This window comes from Coregonus clupeaformis, chromosome 17, assembly GCF_020615455.1.
Source record: "Coregonus clupeaformis isolate EN_2021a chromosome 17, ASM2061545v1, whole genome shotgun sequence".
In the NCBI taxonomy this organism is placed as follows: domain Eukaryota; kingdom Metazoa; phylum Chordata; class Actinopteri; order Salmoniformes; family Salmonidae; genus Coregonus; species Coregonus clupeaformis.
This window is the reverse complement of record NC_059208.1, coordinates 63489505-63507307: the sequence shown is the minus strand read 5'-3', so window position 1 is coordinate 63507307 and position 17803 is coordinate 63489505. Positions and strand designations below refer to the sequence as shown.

Below are 17803 nucleotides of genomic sequence, written 5' to 3'. Positions count from 1 at the left end.
AGGAGCACTGTGCTAACTGGACTAAAACATGGATTGTTTACAGGAGCACTGTGCTAACTGGACTAAAACATGGATTGTTTACAGGAGCACTGTGCTAACTGGACTAAAACATGGATCGACAAAAGATTGGTCTTGTCATCATTGCATCACCTGAACTGAGATTTAGTCTGCAAAGTGTTGGGGATTGAGCATAACTCTCCATGAAGACACAGGCCTAGCTGACTCCTGGCTTGGTCTATAGTCATGGTCCCTGATATGGTCCCTGACATGGTCCTTGCATTAGCCTCATCTTTGTTAAATGAATCTAAATCAAATCAAACTCTATGAGCAACATTATGAGAAAAAACATATAGGGCCCGTTTCCTGGACACAGATTAGGCCTAAACCCAAACTTGGCATTCTTTTTAGTCCAGGACCAAGGCTAAATCTGTGTCCAGGAAACCGGCCCATAGAACTGATTTTCCTTTGGATTCTGTTCTTACTTCCTTGTTCTGACTGACCCCCCTGATTCATGGACTATTGGTAACAAATAACCTACTGTCTAGTTATCTAGCTATAGACGGGTTGGTTGTTTAGCAACAAACCCGATACGTGCGCAACTATGGGGCAAAACAGATGGGTTTGGCTTAGAAGAATGTTGACAACGTGTAAACTATATTTAGTCTCCAAATGTTTATTGAACTTTTGACTGGTACTGTATATATAACCCTAACAACTAACCCCACACTCATTAAAAGCCACAACTTTATTCCACTACTTTAACCCTATCTGATCCTACCCCAGGCCAACGACCTGGGAGGACGGGACACTACCACTCATCTCTTCTGAAGTCAAATCTCGTACCCCCCCAAGTACTTCACTGCAGCTGCCACCACAACATCTATTTTCTGTGACTTACGTTCCATCTCTGCGGTACAGTTGATAACCATTGCTACGAATGCTAAGAAGCCAACCTTATTGAAACATATAACTCATTGGCGTAACCCTCTGTTCTGGCACAGATCTACTATTCACAGGGATCCTCTCAGAATCCCTCACCCTTGATCCTCCCTCTACTCTCTTCACTGCCTCAGCATACATCTTCTGCACTACTCTGACTCTGGCCACCTCAACCTGCCTCTCTCGCACCGGACAAATCCGATCCCCAGCAACATGGGCACCCCTACAGTACACAACTTTTCCCACCGAAAACTACACATTCCTCTGTCCCATGTCCTCCTGCACACTGCTGCGACATGCCCATAAAAGTGACACATATAACAAACACTGCAAAATATTCAACTTTTCCAAGACAAAATCTCTCAGCCCCTTACAATCTGCTAGCTACCAATGACCATGCTATCAGCCCCTTACAATCTGCTAGCTACCAATGACCATGCTGGCATTATCTGTGTAGCTCAGTCCAGTGTAGCTCAGTTGGTAGAGCATGGCGCTTGCAACGCCAGGGTTGTGGGTTCGATTCCCACGGGGGACCAGTATGAAAATGTATGCACTCACTAACTGTAAATCGCTCTGGATAAGAGCGTCTGCTAAATGACTAAAATGTCAATGTAAATCTGTGGTGGTGGGTGAGTGACATAACTGCCTTTCTGTAGTCCAGGGTTTCCCAAACTCGGTCCTGGCCCACCGGGGGTGCACATTTTGGTTTTTGCCCTAGCACTACACAGCTGATTCAAAGAACCAACTCATCATCAAGCTTTGATTTTATTTTATTTGAATCAGCTGTGTAGTGCTAGGGCAAAAACCAAAACGTGCTTTGGGAAACCCTGCTCTAGTCTGTCACTTCAATATTCAAGAAGTTGTGGATGATACATAGTTATCTAACCAACTCTGCTTTCTACGCAAATCCAAGTTCCATTCTATAACAATTAGCGGGGGGACTTTCAAATAGATAATTTAGCACGCATGCCCAAAACAGAAGTGTGTGCTAGCTAACGTTACACACATTAGCAACAACACTGAATTTAACATAATCAGGTTCCACATAGCTAAAATTATTTTCAGGAAATAAAGGCGCTAGCGATGGCACGCTTACTAAAGGACAGCGTGCTGCAATGTTACACCTGTGTATAGTATAGCCGTTGCTGCAGTTTTACTCCCGAAAGCTGCCAGTTAGTAAGGGAGCACTTGTGATCTGGGCTGGGGTCTATTACATTTCAATGAAGTCCGTTTCAGTAGCTGAAATTCAAATTCAAATTTTCCTCACAGCTTTTTCATGAGAAAGATTACTTCCTGAATTGACTTAAGTGAAATGGCATGGACTCTAACCCTGCCCAGTTAACCGCTTGTAAATTGAACCAATCGACAGAGTAGGAAAAAAGGATGATTGTCCACAGGATGTGTAGTACATGTGTATATTTCTGTACTGTTAGAAGAAAAGGTGACAATGGCTAGCTGCTGTGTATTATCACGGTCTGCATGATGGGCCCCGTGTAGCTCAGTTGGTAGAGCATGGCGCTTGCAACACCAGGGTTGTGGGTTCGATTCCCACGGGGGGCCAGTAAGTCGCTCTGGATAAGAGCGTCTGCTAAATGACAAAAATGTAAATGTAAGGTGAAGTCCAGTTAGCAAATAATTACTAGTTAGCTAGTAGGTGGCTTCTCGTTTAGCTAACTGCAAAAAAAGGAGGCATTGGAACGTTATAAATATGTTTGGAGATATTGCAATTAATTAAAGGTGAGTACCGGGGCCATAGCTAGCGAGTTGGTTAGCTAGTTCGCGAAGTGCATTGTTTTTAGCTACGTTAGCTGTTAGCTTAGCTAACTAACTCTCTCGAGATGCTACGCTGGCCAACGTTAGCTGGCTAGCTAGCCAACGGAGTGATGGAACTTCCCTTCCAAAGTTTCGAAAATTCACCAACATGGATGTAGGCCATATAGCTACGTATATGATTAGAGTTAGTCAAATTTACCTTACCATTGGGATAATGTGTTTTATTTTAGTTGAATTCCTTCGTATTGATTCCACACCGCTTTGTCTGTTGTTAGGGACCACTATTTCGCAGGAAGTTTTTACTGTTTGTGGTACGCATGCGTGCCGTTTTCCTGAATATTCAGTCTAGACCAGGGCCCGGTTTCCCAAAATTAACTCAGTTGGCCTTAAGATGCTTTTGGGAGAACCGGGCCCAGAGCTATATATTTTGAGTTGTGCCAATTTTTATACATGTCTCTGGTTTAGACTACATTCTGCAATGTAACAGCATGAAAAGTGGAGTAATGAAATGTAACAATGTAACAGCGTGAAAAGTGGAGTAATGAAACGTAACAATGTAACAGCATGAAAAGTGGAGTAATGAAACGTAACAATGTAACAGCATGAAAAGTGGAGTAATGAAACGTAACAATGTAACAGCATGAAAAGTGGAGTAATGAAACGTAACAATGTAACAGCATGAAAAGTGGAGTAATGAAACGTAACAATGTAACAGCATGAAAAGTGGAGTAATGAAACGTAACAATGTAACAGCATGAAAAGTGGAGTAATGAAACGTAACAATGTAACAGCATGTGGATTTTTTTACAGATGGTGCTCCATGAAAGGAGGTAGCGGTTCCCAAACTTGGGGTCGGTCCCCTGAAATTGAAATGGGCTCCCGTGACAAAATCTCTAAACAAATTAACAACTATTTTTTCTTAAAATGAAATACAAATGTTAATGTCAACTAAGGGCCTTTTATGCGCTTTCATGTCATTATTATGAGTTGGGACAGCATGCCGGACCCAACATTTTTGTGAATATGATCAAACAGGGTTAACTATGGAATATCATTTTTCGAAATGGAGTCCCCTGCATTTTCTAGTGTCAATTTGGGGTCGTAGGCAGGAAAAGTTTGGGAACCCCTGAAGTAGAGGCTCTGTTGTGATTTTGATTTATGGCCTGTTTGATGCGGTTGTCCTGGCATTACCCCTAAACTTGTTTCTACATTAAAACATGTTTATGAAATTATATGGAATATAATAATTGAATGTAGCCTATTTTTCCAAAAGAGCAGCACCAATAATCAAAATGTACCGGGTGTGAATACAGTGGGGAAAAAAAGTATTTAGTCAGCCACCAATTGTGCAAGTTCTCCCACTTAAAAAGATGAGAGAGGCCTGTAATTATCATCATAGGTACACGTCAACTATGACAGACAAATTGATAAAAAAAAATCCAGAAAATCACATTGTAGGATTTTTTATGAATTTATTTGCAAATTATGGTGGAAAATAAGTATTTGGTCACCTTCAAACAAGCAAGATTTCTGGCTCTCACAGACCTGTAACTTCTTCTTTAAGAGGCTCCTCTGTCCTCCACTCGTTACCTGTATTAATGGCACCTGTTTGAACTTGTTAACAGTATAAAAGACACCTGTCCACAACCTCAAACAGTCACACTCCAAACTCCACTATGGCCAAGACCAAAGAGCTGTCAAAGGACACCAGAAACAAAATTGTAGACCTGCACCAGGCTGGGAAGACTGAATCTGCAATAGGTAAGCAGCTTGGTTTGAAGAAATCAACTGTGGGAGCAATTATTAGGAAATGGAAGACATACAAGACCACTGATAATCTCCCTCGATCTGGGGCTCCACGCAAGATCTCACCCCGTGGGGTCAAAATGATCACAAGAACGGTGAGCAAAAATCCCAGAACCACACGGGGGGACCTAGTGAATGACCTGCAGAGAGCTGGGACCAAAGTAACAAAGCCTACCATCAGTAACACACTACGCCGCCAGGGACTCAAATCCTGCAGTGCCAGACGTGTCCCCCTGCTTAAGCCAGTACATGTCCAGGCCCGTCTGAAGTTTGCTAGAGTGCATTTGGATGATCCAGAAGAGGATTGGGAGAATGTCATATGGTCAGATGAAACCAAAATATAACTTTTTAGTAAAAACTCAACTCGTCGTGTTTGGAGGACAAAGAATGCTGAGTTGCATCCAAAGAACACCATACCTACTGTGAAGCATGGGGGGTGGAAACATCATGCTTTGGGGCTGTTTTTCTGCAAAGGGACCAGGACGACTGATCCGTGTAAAGGAAAGAATGAATGGGGTCATGTATCATGAGATTTTGAGTGAAAACCTCCTTCCATCAGCAAGGGCATTGAAGATGAAATGTGGCTGGGTCTTTCAGCATGACAATGATCCCAAACACACCGCCGGCAACGAAGGAGTGGCTTCGTAATAAGCATTTCAAGGTCCTGGAGTGGCCTAGCCAGTCTCCAGATCTCAACCCCATAGAAAATCTTTGGAGGGAGTTGAAAAACTGTGTTGCCCAGCGACAGCCCCAAAACATCACTGCTCTAGAGGAGATCTGCATGGAGGAATGGGCCAAAATACCAGCAACAATGTGTGAAAACCTTGTGAAGACTTACAGAAAACGTTTGACCTGTGTCATTGCCAACAAAGGGTATATAACAAAGTATTGAGAAACTTTTGTTATTGACCAAATACTTATTTTCCACCATATTTTGCAAATAAATTCATTAAAAATCCTACAATGTGATTTTCTGGATTATTTTTTCTCATTTTGTCTGTCATAGTTGACGTGTACCTATGATGAAAATTACAGGCCTCTCTCATCTTTTTAAGTGGGAGAACTTGCACAATTGGTGGCGGACTAAATACTTTTTTTCCCCACTGTATATATTTTTGTAACTCCTTGATTCAATATCAAACTGGCCTCCAGAAAAACACTCGGTTGACACATTCCATTTGAATTTGGTCAATACATTTTATTTACCATTTTGAAAAGATAGATTACAATTCAATCTTTAATTTATCCATACTAGGAATTTGTCCTCTGGTCTTTAAACACAGTACATTATGTGTCATGACATGTAAATAAATATACATGGAGAAAGCCTGTGATGGTTATTACACTATTCATGGCCATCAGTAAATAAACCGTCTACAAAGAGTCATTTCAGTCTAAGCTCTCATCATTGTAGCAGCACAACTTTTCAGGTCGTTGTCTAGACCCGGGTTTCCCAAACTCGGTCCCGGGGCCCACACTGGGTGCACGTTTTGGTTTTTGCCCTAGAACTACACAGTGTGATTCAAATAATCAAAGCTTGATGATGAGTTGGTCCTCTGTAGCTCAATTGGTAGAGCATGGCGCTTGTAATGCCAGGGTAGTGGGTTCGATCCCCGGGGCCACCCATACGTAAAAATGTATGCAAACGGGACTGTAAGTCGCTTTGGATAAAAGTGTCTGCTAAATGGCATATTATTATTATTATTTAAATCAGCTGTGTAGTTCTAGGGCAAAAAATACAGAGTTTGGGACCGAGTTTGGGAAACACTGATCTAGACCATGAGGATAACAGGGAATAAATAGATACGCACATATGGATCAGGACTTCCTATCCTAACATGGCTGGGACAGACAGGCACACTTTAAATGAAAGACATTCACAGTACCTTCCTATCAATCTAGCAGGAGTTCTGTACACGATGCAAATGGGTATACAGTACATAACAATCTAATGGGATTATCTAGTGTTTTGCCAGCAAAACAGCAATCACTTTCACTCACGAGAATAACAATGATTGATATAATATGTGCTATTACTGCAGAAGACCTAGTATTGCTGGTAAAATCATTTACCCCATTTTCTGTATTTATGATACAAATATATGAATGAGTTCTACAAACAGCATGTCAACACAAGTTGTCAACACAGTCTTAGGTGGGTAAATGTGTAAAGTGCAGGTATTAGAAGAAGATAGGTTAGAAAATAAGACAGGGTTTTTCCCACTTAGGGAGTACATTTCTTTTTAGATGTATAAATTGTTTAGAGCTTGGTAATATATTTCTATTTGCTTTCTGTTAAGGAGCCAAGTGAAAAACATGTTTTTAAAAGAGTGCTTTGTAATTACTCGGGACGGATATATAGTATTAAGATGAACAGTACCTGGAAATGGAAAACCAATGGACTTTTTGGTCAGATTCAGTTAATATAACATGAAATTATATTGCAGATTTCTTGTAAAAAATAAAATATTTTGTGTCTGCTTTCTACACATTGTAATTTTTTTGCCCCAACATTTTCTGCATGTGGAGAAAAATTGGTCACGCGGTAGAATTGAGTTCAGATTGTACCATAGTACCCTATTTGATCCAAAACAAACGTATTTCATGTTGATCCATTCTGGTGTTTTCCTACTTGTTTAGCTAATAGGATTGTGATGGTGAACAGATATTAATATTAATATTTTGAAGGTGAACAGATATTCATATTACGATTTTCAGGGGTGAACAGATATGCAGCTGAACAAGAGACAGAGTGGATGCTTAAGCAATGCAATCACCTTCATCACCCTTAATGCCTCAAGTGCAATCCAGCATTCACACAACAAATGACAACAAATGCATTGTGACAATGTAAGTCTTCAATATATACAGAATGATCAGGAAGGCAAGGCCCTCTACAGCTAGCGCCAGGGGTCATAGGTCTAAACAGACTGGACAGTCTTTTGTGTTTGATACAACCCTGCTGGTACAGTGCTGCTCTCTGTTCTCGCTAACTTGAAACTTCAGGCACTTCACTCTTTTCTTCTGACAGTGGTCGTGGTCCACAGCGATTAGAGAGAAATGTCCTTTCTCCCTGTGGTAAGAAAAAAACGATGTCCCACCTTGGCACACTTTTGCATCAGGTAGGTTAGGATCGTTGGCGTTGAAGATTGGAGTCCCGTGCAATGTACACCCCTCATGCAACAATCCCACAAGATCTGGAGTTCTAGACCCCCTTTTCCTCTCAGGAGCCTTATTAGCGGGTCATGCACACCTCCCACATCACTCATACAGTACGTGTATCTCTGTGTTTTATTTGTTCTACAGAGGTGATGAGGATAGAGGTGGACAGAGGACTCCTTCACATGAAGCCGTCAGCAGGCCCATAAGAGAAGCCTGGGAAGGCTCCAGCTGCCTCCTTGATGCTGCTGGTCACCATCAGGCCGTCCGTGTTGCACAGCGACGAGGTCACAGGGAGGTGGGTGAACTCTGGGTCAAAGTGCCTGAGGTCCGTGGGCCCGCTCTGTGAAAGCCAACCAACCAGAGAAGTGCATTAGAGACGGGCTCCGAAACAACAAACATTAAATTCACATTTCACACGCATAAAGGTAAGTTCCAATATCTCCTTTCATCCTGAAGTGTGAACTTGTTCACTACTTCCCCACAAATCTAAAAGCATTGGATCGGTGGAGGCGTGGGCTAGAGGGAGTTCCCCATCTACAGCATACAGTCTTCTGATAAATGTACGTACCACTGAGGGAATGTAAGGTGGTGTGATCTTCCTGGCCATCAGGTCATCCCAGTTGATGGGTGAGAAGAAGTTGTGGCACTTCAGCTCCATCTACAGGTACATAGAGACACTACATCAACCCACTGGCACAGAACACTACAGAACAACTTTACTGACACCTTGTTAGAATTGTTTTATGTCTTGTATAGTACATTGATTGTTCTGCGTTGTTTTGTGTATGTGTGTGTGTGTGTGTGTGTGTGTGTGTGTGTGTGTGTATATCAGTGGAGGCTGCTGAGGGGAGGACAGCTCATAATAATGTCTGGAATGGAGCAAATGGAATGGCATCAAACACCTGGAAACCATGGAAACCATGTTTTTGATGTATTTGATACCATTCCACCATTTCGCTCCAGCCATTACCGTGAGCCCGTCCTCCCCAATTAAGGTGGCACCAACATCTTGTGATATATATATCTGTCACAATATATAATATATATATATATATATAAGAGCGTAGTGCCAGTAACCGAAAGGTCGCTGGTTCTAATCCCCGAGCCGACTAGGTGAAAAATCTGTCGATGTGCCCTTGAGCAAGGCACTTAACCCTAATTGCTCCTGTAAGTCGCTCTGGATAAGAGCGTCTGCTAAATGACTAAAATGTAATGTAAATGTATATATATATATATATATATATATACTTACAAAATCGTCTTTCACTCCCAGCCTCTTGGTGCGGTCCTTTTGCAGGAGTCCCTCCAACATTTCCCTGCCTGAGTTGGACACGTTAGGCTTCAGTATCAGAGGCTTGTTCAGGATATTGCTGTACATCTCAGCTGTGTTACGACTGTAGAAGGGTGGCTATGGAGGAGACAAAGAGAAGAAATGTGTACACGCTACTTAGTCAAGCTCCTAACGCACCAGGCACCATGATTGTCAGTGTACTTGTGATTTGTAATGGCATTCTCTATATTGAACTGACATAGTGACATAGTGTCATAGGCTTGTATCCCAAATGGCACCCTATTCCCTTTATAGTACCCTAACTTTGACCAGGGAATAGGGTACAATTTGGGATAGGGGTGCCATTTTTTAGGGTACCATATTGAATAACACATTTAGATGCATTGTGAAAAGTGAAAGAAAACTGAACCATGAAAGGCAGAGATGGTGAAAAAGCGTACGGATGACTCACCAGTCCGTAGAGCATCTCGTACAGCACTGAGCCCAGGCACCACCAGTCCACTGTGCGGTCGTACGCCTGCTTCTGCAGCACCTCTGGGGCCAGGTACTCTGGGGTTCCACAGAAGGTGCTAGTGGTCCCAGTGGGCGTCAGGCCCTCTTTGCAGAGGCCAAAGTCTGTCAGGACGATGTGGCCTGTAGAGGCTAGCAGGATATTCTCAGGCTTCAGATCTCTGTGAAGGGGCAGAGAAGGGGGAGAGGTTTATGAAAAAGGCACCCAAATAAATACAATATTTAGATTGTTCTAGTCACATTCATTACCTAGTATCCCTTAGCATTCAGTCCTTTTCAGTATCCCTTAGCATTCACTCCTTTTCAGTATCCCTTAGCATTCAGTCCTTTTCAGTATCCCTTAGCATTCAGTCCTTTTCAGTATCCCTTTTAGCATTCAGTCCTTTTCAGTATCCCTTTTAGCATTCAGTCCTTTTATCACTAGCGAGGTTTCCATCCAATCGGGCGACAGATTTTAATGCAAATATTCTAAATTCCGCACAAAGACAATATGCGCATTCTCCCACCAGCGGTGTGTTTCCACCAAACAGACTTGCTGCAGATAAAAATCAGTGGGTGTTGACGTAGTGCACACAAAATGTACTTTTTCGCTTAAGTTTTTATGTACTGAATAGAAATCTAAAGTTCAATGTGTTTCCATCGCATTTTCAACTCTACGGATAGTTTTGTCACAAAAACTGTTAAGTTAAATAGCAAATGTGCCTACTCTGTTCTTGGCATTCTCTAGCCAACAGCTAACAGATACAGCGCGGGTAGGCTAGTCTACATGATTATTATGGATAGCAGTGCTATGCAGACAAAACTGGCCTTTCGCAATATTTAAAATAGTCTACAATCGCCGGAAAACATAGGTTGGAAAGCAAATGTCTCCTGCTGAAAAGAGAAGACTAATCTGTCAGCTGTAGGATACCAAAATATTTGATCAACATCAAAATATTATTTTACAAAGTAAAATAAGAGAGAGAGAGAGGCTTTTGGCACGAGCGCATCGGCCATCACCAGCGAGTGAGCTGAACATCATTGGGTGAGTCAGTAAAACTGGAAAGCATTTTTAGGACTATAATTTCCTCCTCATATTGTAGCCTACAATATGTCTCCACACACCTAGGCCTAGGATATTGATGGATTCAAGACAAGGTCGTTTTCATTGATCTCAGATTCTCATTTTGTCTGCGTCAAAGTAGCCTCTCATTTCGGTCATTTGATTTGCTGACATTTTGTGCTGTATTATGGTGCTTTCAAGACAACTGGGAAATAGAAAGAATACGAGGTCGAATCATGACGTCAGCGATCTTCAGGTCGGAAAGTCAGAGCTCTAGAAAGAGGCCAGAGTTCCCTATTTGGAATTCCGAGTTGGATGACAGTTCAAAACGAATTTTCCCAGTCGGAGCTCATTTCCCCCCCGATTTCCCAGTTGTCTTGAACGCTCGGAAGTCTGAGATTTCCCAGCTCTGAGTTCCCAGTTGTTTTGAACGTGGCATTAAAAAAGATTATGCCTAAATCTCCAGTCATGTAGAATTGCATTTGAAATGCGTTTATAAAAATACAAAAATGTCCCGTACCCTAGGCCACATATTTTTTCCTCCATGTGTCCATGTGTCCTCTACTCTACTGCGCTATGCCACTACGCAAATGTGATGATATGCATGAAATGCTTTATTATAAAGGTGATTAGTTTTTCTTCTCATGTGTTCCGGTACCTCAGAGCTCCCCAGGTCACTTTTTTTTCCGGCTCTTCCAGATTTACAAATTAAGCACTGGATAAGAGTGAGTATTTGTCAAACAGCAGTAAAGCATCAGTCATCAGAATAATCCCCTCGATATGTATTGGAAAGGAGCATCAAGACCACCGTGCTCTATACATTTACATTACATTTTACATTTTAGTCATTTAGCAGACGCTCTTATCCAGAGCGACTTACAGTTAGTGAGTGCATACATTCTTTTATTTTTCAAACTGGCCCCCCGTGGGAATTGAACCCACAACCCTGGCGTTGCAAACGCCATGCTCTACCAACTGAGCTACATCCCTGCCGGCCATTCCCTCCCCTACCCTGGACGACGCAGGGCCAATTATGCGCCGCCCCATGGGTCTCCCGGTCGCGGCCGGCTACGACAGAGCCTGAGATGAACTTTCACCACCCAGTGAAGTTCATCTCAATTTATTTAATCTGTAGCCTAATAAACTGCATGGTTTCCCTTAATGGAGTGGGAGGACCACACACCATATCGATATGATGGTTGTTATATCAATATTTGCGCATTAAGGAGTTTCCACATCCATTTCTTGCATAATTAATTTTACAGACACAAAAAGATACCACCTTGTCGAAATGATCTTTCAGCATTTATTAAATTGTACCGAAACTTCCTTTTTCCATCACGGCTGTCCTGATTTTTTATTGTATTTTATACAGTATGACTTTACTCGCATTAAAACTGTGGATTGAAACGTGGTTAGGTGATGTAATGGTAAAAACAATTGGTGGGTAAACGATGATCGCGGTTTGCGGTGAGTAAAGTAACGCTTCCTATACTGTCAATGCATTTTTGCACAAAAGGTGGGTAAACGCTCATGCAAAATAAAAAAAGGGGGGTAAACAGTATCTACGAGCGTTTAACTTCCACTACGGTCCTTATTCACTAGACTAGACCAGGGTTTCCCAAACTCGGTCCAGGGAACCCCCCTCCCCGGGTGCACGTTTTAGGGCAAAAACCAGACTACACATTATGAGTGGTATTTTTCCTGTCATGTGCTATTACATATAGCCACCACCAGGGGATGGTGTAGGATAGGATCTTAGTTTGTACCTGTAAACAATATGCAGGGAGTGGAGGTATCCCAGAGCACTGGCGATCTCTGCAGCGTAGAACCTGGCTCTGGGTTCTAGAAACACCCTCTCTCTCTGGAGATGGTAGAACAGCTCTCCTCCATTCACGTAGTCGAGGACAAAGTAGAGTTTGTCAGTAGTCTGGAAGGAGTAGTGCAGCCCCACCAGGAAAGGATGTTTGATATTCTTCATCAGGACACTTCGCTCCGCCATGATATGCTTTTGCTGGATGAGGAAGAGAAAGAGAGAGGTGAGCATACCATTCACAATGACAGTAATATATTGATTAAGTAACCAATAGAAACCTCTGAGTGAGCAGCTAACTGGTTGTATGTGTTTGTGGCCATTGCAGTAGGCTTGGAGTATTGATTGTGTGTTTTATAGTGAAGATCAGTAAAGACTCACCTCTTTCTTCTTCAAGATGATTTTCTTCTGTAGAACCTTGACGGCGTAATACTCGTTGCTGTCCCTGTGTCGAGCCAGCAGCACCTTCCCAAAGCTCCCTTTGCCGATGATTTTCAGGTAGTCAAAATCACATGGTTTGATCGCCAACTCCTCAGCCAGTGAGCTTCTGGGGGAGGTCAGGAACATCTGGGAAAAGTAGGAGAGAGGAGGAAGGTAAGAACAACCATCTCTGGATTAAATGATCTATTCACACCCATGTGAATCTTTCAGTATACGTCCCAAATGGCAGCCTATTCCCTATATAGTGCACTACTTTTGACCAGAGAGCCCTATGAGCCATGGTCAAAAGGAGTGCACTATGGGGAACATGGTGCCATTTGGGTTTAACTCTTTCTGTCTGCCCCAAGGGCCAAGCCAAGTGTTATGCTCACTGGATTCAGAAGTTCATCATCATCCAGCTCTTCATTCTGGTTCTCATTGATCTTGAGGAAGTCAACTTCAGAGCTGAGGAATGAACAGAGAGAATGTTAGAACGTTAAAACTTTAGAACGTTCAAATGGAATCCTCCGCCACTGATGATTCTCTGATGTTATTTTGACTGACATTTGCCACTTTGTGATTTTTAGGGATGACCTCTGATGACATCGTATTTTCTAGAGCGCATAAATTATAACAGTATCAATTCGCGTGGCATCGAAGGCCAGTATTACAATTACTATGATTGGTACTCATTTTGGAAGTCGGACATTGCAATGCCTGTGACTGTTGGTATATCAGGTGAACAAGGGTGAGTTTTACAGTGATTACATTTAGCAAATAGATAGAGAAGGTTCCATCTGTCATTTAAAGTTGATCTGACCCATGAGGACAAGCAGGCTTTCAAAAAGGGTATTTTCTCTAACTCCTGATAGACAATAAGGGTCTCTTTTCTAACTGAGAGACAATTAAGTTGTTGTTGACCCACTAAATACACCATGTAAATTTGACATTTTAGTCATTTAGCAGATGCTCTTATCCATAACGAGATTACAGAAGCAATTAGGGTTAAGTGCCTTGCTCAAAGGCACATTGGCAGATTTTTTTCACCAAGTCGGTCTCTGGGTTTCAAACCAGTGACCTTTCGGTTACTGGCCCAACGCTACCTGCAGCACCATCTGAACATTAGTTCTAAGCAGGCCTCTCAACTTACATTGCAACATGACAATAATATGACAAACTTTTGTGAAAGTATAAATATTCATCAAATAGTCCAGGATTCCTTTTTGACAAGTTTGCACATATTAAGCCTCTCTGCGCGTCAGCCCAGATTCAGACTGCTGTAAGCATCTAGCATCAGGAGAAGGTAGCCCATTCAAATAGACGGTAAATGTTATATTGTCTATTCACAAAGCTGTCTGCCGCCTCCGATACTGCCCATGCTTTGTCTAAACGCAAATATACGCCTCACACGCGATACAGTTTTGGAGACATTTTAAATGTAACTTTCGTTTAGGCGAGAACGCATTTTTCTAATAGAAAATATAGACTTACTGCATGCAGTTTAGGAAAGTTGCACCCGGCTATATTTTGAGAAACACAGGAAATGTGGAATGGAATGGTCCAATGGAATGAGGATGTGTCGTAGCAGAGGCAACGGGTGAAAACAGCCGGGTGCAACTTTGCTAAACTGCACACAGTAGGTGTATCTTTTCTATTCGAAAGATTCTATCTCGCTTATATAAAAGTTAAGTTACAAAGGTTTTACAAAACCGTATTGCAATTTAGGCTTATTTTCATTTACACAGAGCGTTGGGATTAAACAGAGGGTCGGGATTGTAGTTCATGAGTGGAGCTGTGATCAGTACCATCAGCTGAGAACCTAAGAGGCTGTGAACAGGGCCCACTTGGGTTCTTGAGAGCTACTGAAGAGGGTAGATAAGGTGCTTGGGAATGTCCCTCTGAGCCAGACCCCCACCTGGCCGCTTGCCAGGCTGTTGAGAACAAACCATATCGTGTGTGGTGAGTGCTTAATTGAATTACCCAGCTATCCCTGTCTAGGGGACACTGGGGATTTGCAGAAAAGGTGCTTAGGCAGCGGGCAGGAACACACTTGACATGAAATAACTATTCTTGCGCTGGCTTTGCCTGCTTGGCACCAGATTACTGCTTTGACTTAGAATGTACGGCCAGCACACTCATGATAGTTACGTCACGTAAAGGCTTATTGGATTGGATTACTCACTGACCTGCGGGGTAAACCTATACAATTATAAATAAATGCATTGGCCTAATGTAATGCTGTGGGAAGTGGATGAACTGACCCACAGAGAGGCCTGATGTAATGCTGTGGGAAGTGGATGAACTGACCCACAGAGAGGCCTGATGTAATGTTGTGGGAAGTGGATGAACTGACCCACAGAGAGGCCTGATGTAATGCTGAGGGAATTGGATGAACTGACCCACAGAGAGGCCTGATGTAATGCTGTGGGAAGTGGATGAACTGACCCACAGAGGGGGCCTAATGTGTGCAGTGCAGATACTATTTGATAAATATTTATACTTAAATTATTGTTATGTTGCGACGGAAGTTGATGGCCTATATAATATCCAAACATCTCATTTTTGGTCACACAAGTGCTCCACATAATACTTACTGTTGACAGATATGTGGGTTTGACACCAACTTCGAGATTAAGTCGTTCAGGCCCATTTTCCTCTCCTTGATAAAAGCTGCAATTCAAAAAGAGGCATTTATGTCAGCTGGGTGCCCAGAGAATACAACGTCACTGATCAGATTGAGCATTGTATTTCAATATACACTACATGACCAGAAGTATGTGGACACCTGCTTGTCGAACATCTCATTCCAAAATCATGGGCATTAATATGGAGTTGGTCCCCCCTTTGCTGCTATAACAGCCTCCACTCTTCTGGGAAGGCTTTCCACTAGATGTTGGAACATTGCTACGGGGACTTGCTTCCATTCAGCCACAAGAGCATTAGTGAGGTCAGCACTGATGTTGGGCGATTAGGCCTGGCTTGCAGTCGGCGTTCTAATTCATCCCAAAGGTGTTCGATGGAGTTGAGGTCAGGGCTCTGTGCAGGCCACAAAGTTGGAAGCACAGAATTGTCTAGAATGTCATTGTATGCTGTAGCGTTAAGATTTCCCTTCACTGGAACTAAGGGGCCTAGCCCGAACCATGAAAAACAGCCCCAGACAATTATTCCTCCTCCACCAAACTTTACAGTTGGCACTATGCATTGGGGCAGGTAGCATTCTCCTGGCATCCGCCAAACCAGATTCGTCCACCGGAATGCCAGATGGTGAAGCGTGATTCATCACTCCAGAGAACGCACTTCCACTGCTCGAGAGTCCAATGTCGGCGAGCTTTACACCACTCCAGCCGACGCTTGGCATTGCGCATGGTGATTTTAGGCTTATGTGTGACTGCTCGGCCTTGGAAACCCATTTCATGAAGCTCCCGACGAACAGTTATTGTGCTGACGTTGCTTCCAGAGGCAGTTTGGACCTCGGTAGTGAGTGTTGCAACCGAGGACAGACGATTTTTACACGCTACGTAAGTGCTTCAGCACTCGGCGGTCCCGTTCTGTGAGCTTGTGTGGCCTACCACTTAGTGGCTGAGCCATTGTTGCTCCTAGATGTTTCCACTTCACAATAACAGCACTTACAGTTGAGCGGGGCAGCTCCAGCAGTGCAGAAATTTGACGAACTGACTTGTTGGAAAGGTGGCATCCTATGATGGTGCCCCGTTGACCGTCACTAAGCTCTCTACTGCCAATGTTTGTCTATGGAGATTGCATGGCTGTGTGCTCGATTTTATACACCTGTCAGCAACGGGTGTGGCTGAAATAGCCGAATCGACTAATTTGAAGGGGTGTCCACATACTTTTTTGTATATCTAGTCTACCTATAGGCTAGATACTGGGACATTGATATCTGGGAAACCATAGCCTACATTTCGTCACACAGGTCAACATAAATATATAGCCGGACTAAAACTGTGCATAATTGTCATGTTGTATTTTTTCGGAGCTTCAAAATGATGCTTGAATGGATCCCGTTATAACGCATTATCTGCGTAATGTAGTCGTTACGCAACACAATATTACTGTATATAGCCTATTCCTTCTGCGACCCCGAGCGTCGCATAGTGAAATATAACGCTCATAGCCTATATCACATAGGCCTACATAGTGCGACAAGTGCACTATATATCGGGACAACTCATTATCAATTGACATATGGGCGCATTCCAATGTTTAATTTAGTGCATGCACTCCCATTGCCAGTTATGCAAGTTTCAGATCGAAGGCTACAATAACAACTCAGGAAAGAATATACACCAATAGACTGTCCAGCAAAAACTCACAATCTAAAGCATACCGATGCACATTCCATTCAACAGCACAATGTAAGCCTAGAATCTAAATAAAAACATTGAACTCAGAATAACAGAAATAACAGAATAACATGCCTACCAGTGAGAACTGACACAATTCCTCTCATCTTGCAATAAGACAAGTCGCATGGAGCCTCCGTAACAGCCATATTGAACAAAAAGATAAATCCACTTGCAAAAAACAAGCAGTAGAAATAGAGAGCTCCGTTATGGAGAAGACGCTGGTTGCTCTAGAACCAATGGCTCCACTTCATGCGTAAAGTGAGTACAGCGAGAGCCCTGCCCGAGAAAACGATCAGTCATAAGTGCCTATCCAGTGCGCTGAGCAGCAAGTTATTATGTACGGAACACGTGGTTTGAGGAGGAGAGGCACACTGACATCACTTGGTTGCCAAGCAACTGTCAGGGGCGCTGATGTAACCGGATTCAGCAGCTCCATCTCTTGCGTGCAGGCGGCGTGGGATGACGAGAGGTGCGCTGCGCTCCGTATGTGGTGCGCATTGACTGTATACTAACCCCCCAAAAATGTATCAATGGAAAAATACTGCTGGCCATAATCTCTCCAGAACCTATAGGATTAATGGCACTCTGGATCGGTTTATAATTAACATGGATATAATCACAAGTAGCCTACATTGACCCCTCACTAGTGCTGAGCAATTAACCGACATTTCGGTTTATTTTTC

General features: G+C 42.9%; 2 protein-coding genes across 4 annotated transcripts in view; both read right to left on the bottom strand.

The window, feature by feature from the left end:
* The window catches only part of LOC121586793 (eyes absent homolog 3-like), a 46733-nt gene extending 43728 nt beyond the window's left edge, over window positions 1–3005 (bottom strand). For all 3 annotated transcript variants that reach the window (XM_041903785.1, XM_041903787.1, XM_041903786.1), the window contains exon 1: window positions 2917–3005. The gene's annotated coding sequence lies outside the window, so the exon portion shown is untranslated. The remainder of the gene's footprint in view (window positions 1–2916) is intronic.
* A 3165-nt stretch (window positions 3006–6170) lies between these two features.
* On the bottom strand, window positions 6171–17444 carry LOC121586798 (serine/threonine-protein kinase Sgk1-like). The gene is made up of 9 exons (XM_041903793.1): window positions 17197–17444; window positions 15351–15426; window positions 13149–13221; window positions 12718–12903; window positions 12293–12537; window positions 9423–9642; window positions 8933–9088; window positions 8249–8338; window positions 6171–8020 (listed from the first exon to the last, which is right to left on the bottom strand). Exons 1-9 carry the CDS (start codon window positions 17264–17266, stop codon window positions 7859–7861), a joined length of 1278 nt encoding a protein of 425 aa, XP_041759727.1. The 5' UTR covers window positions 17267–17444; the 3' UTR covers window positions 6171–7858.
* Between the last annotated feature and the right edge of the window lie 359 nt (window positions 17445–17803).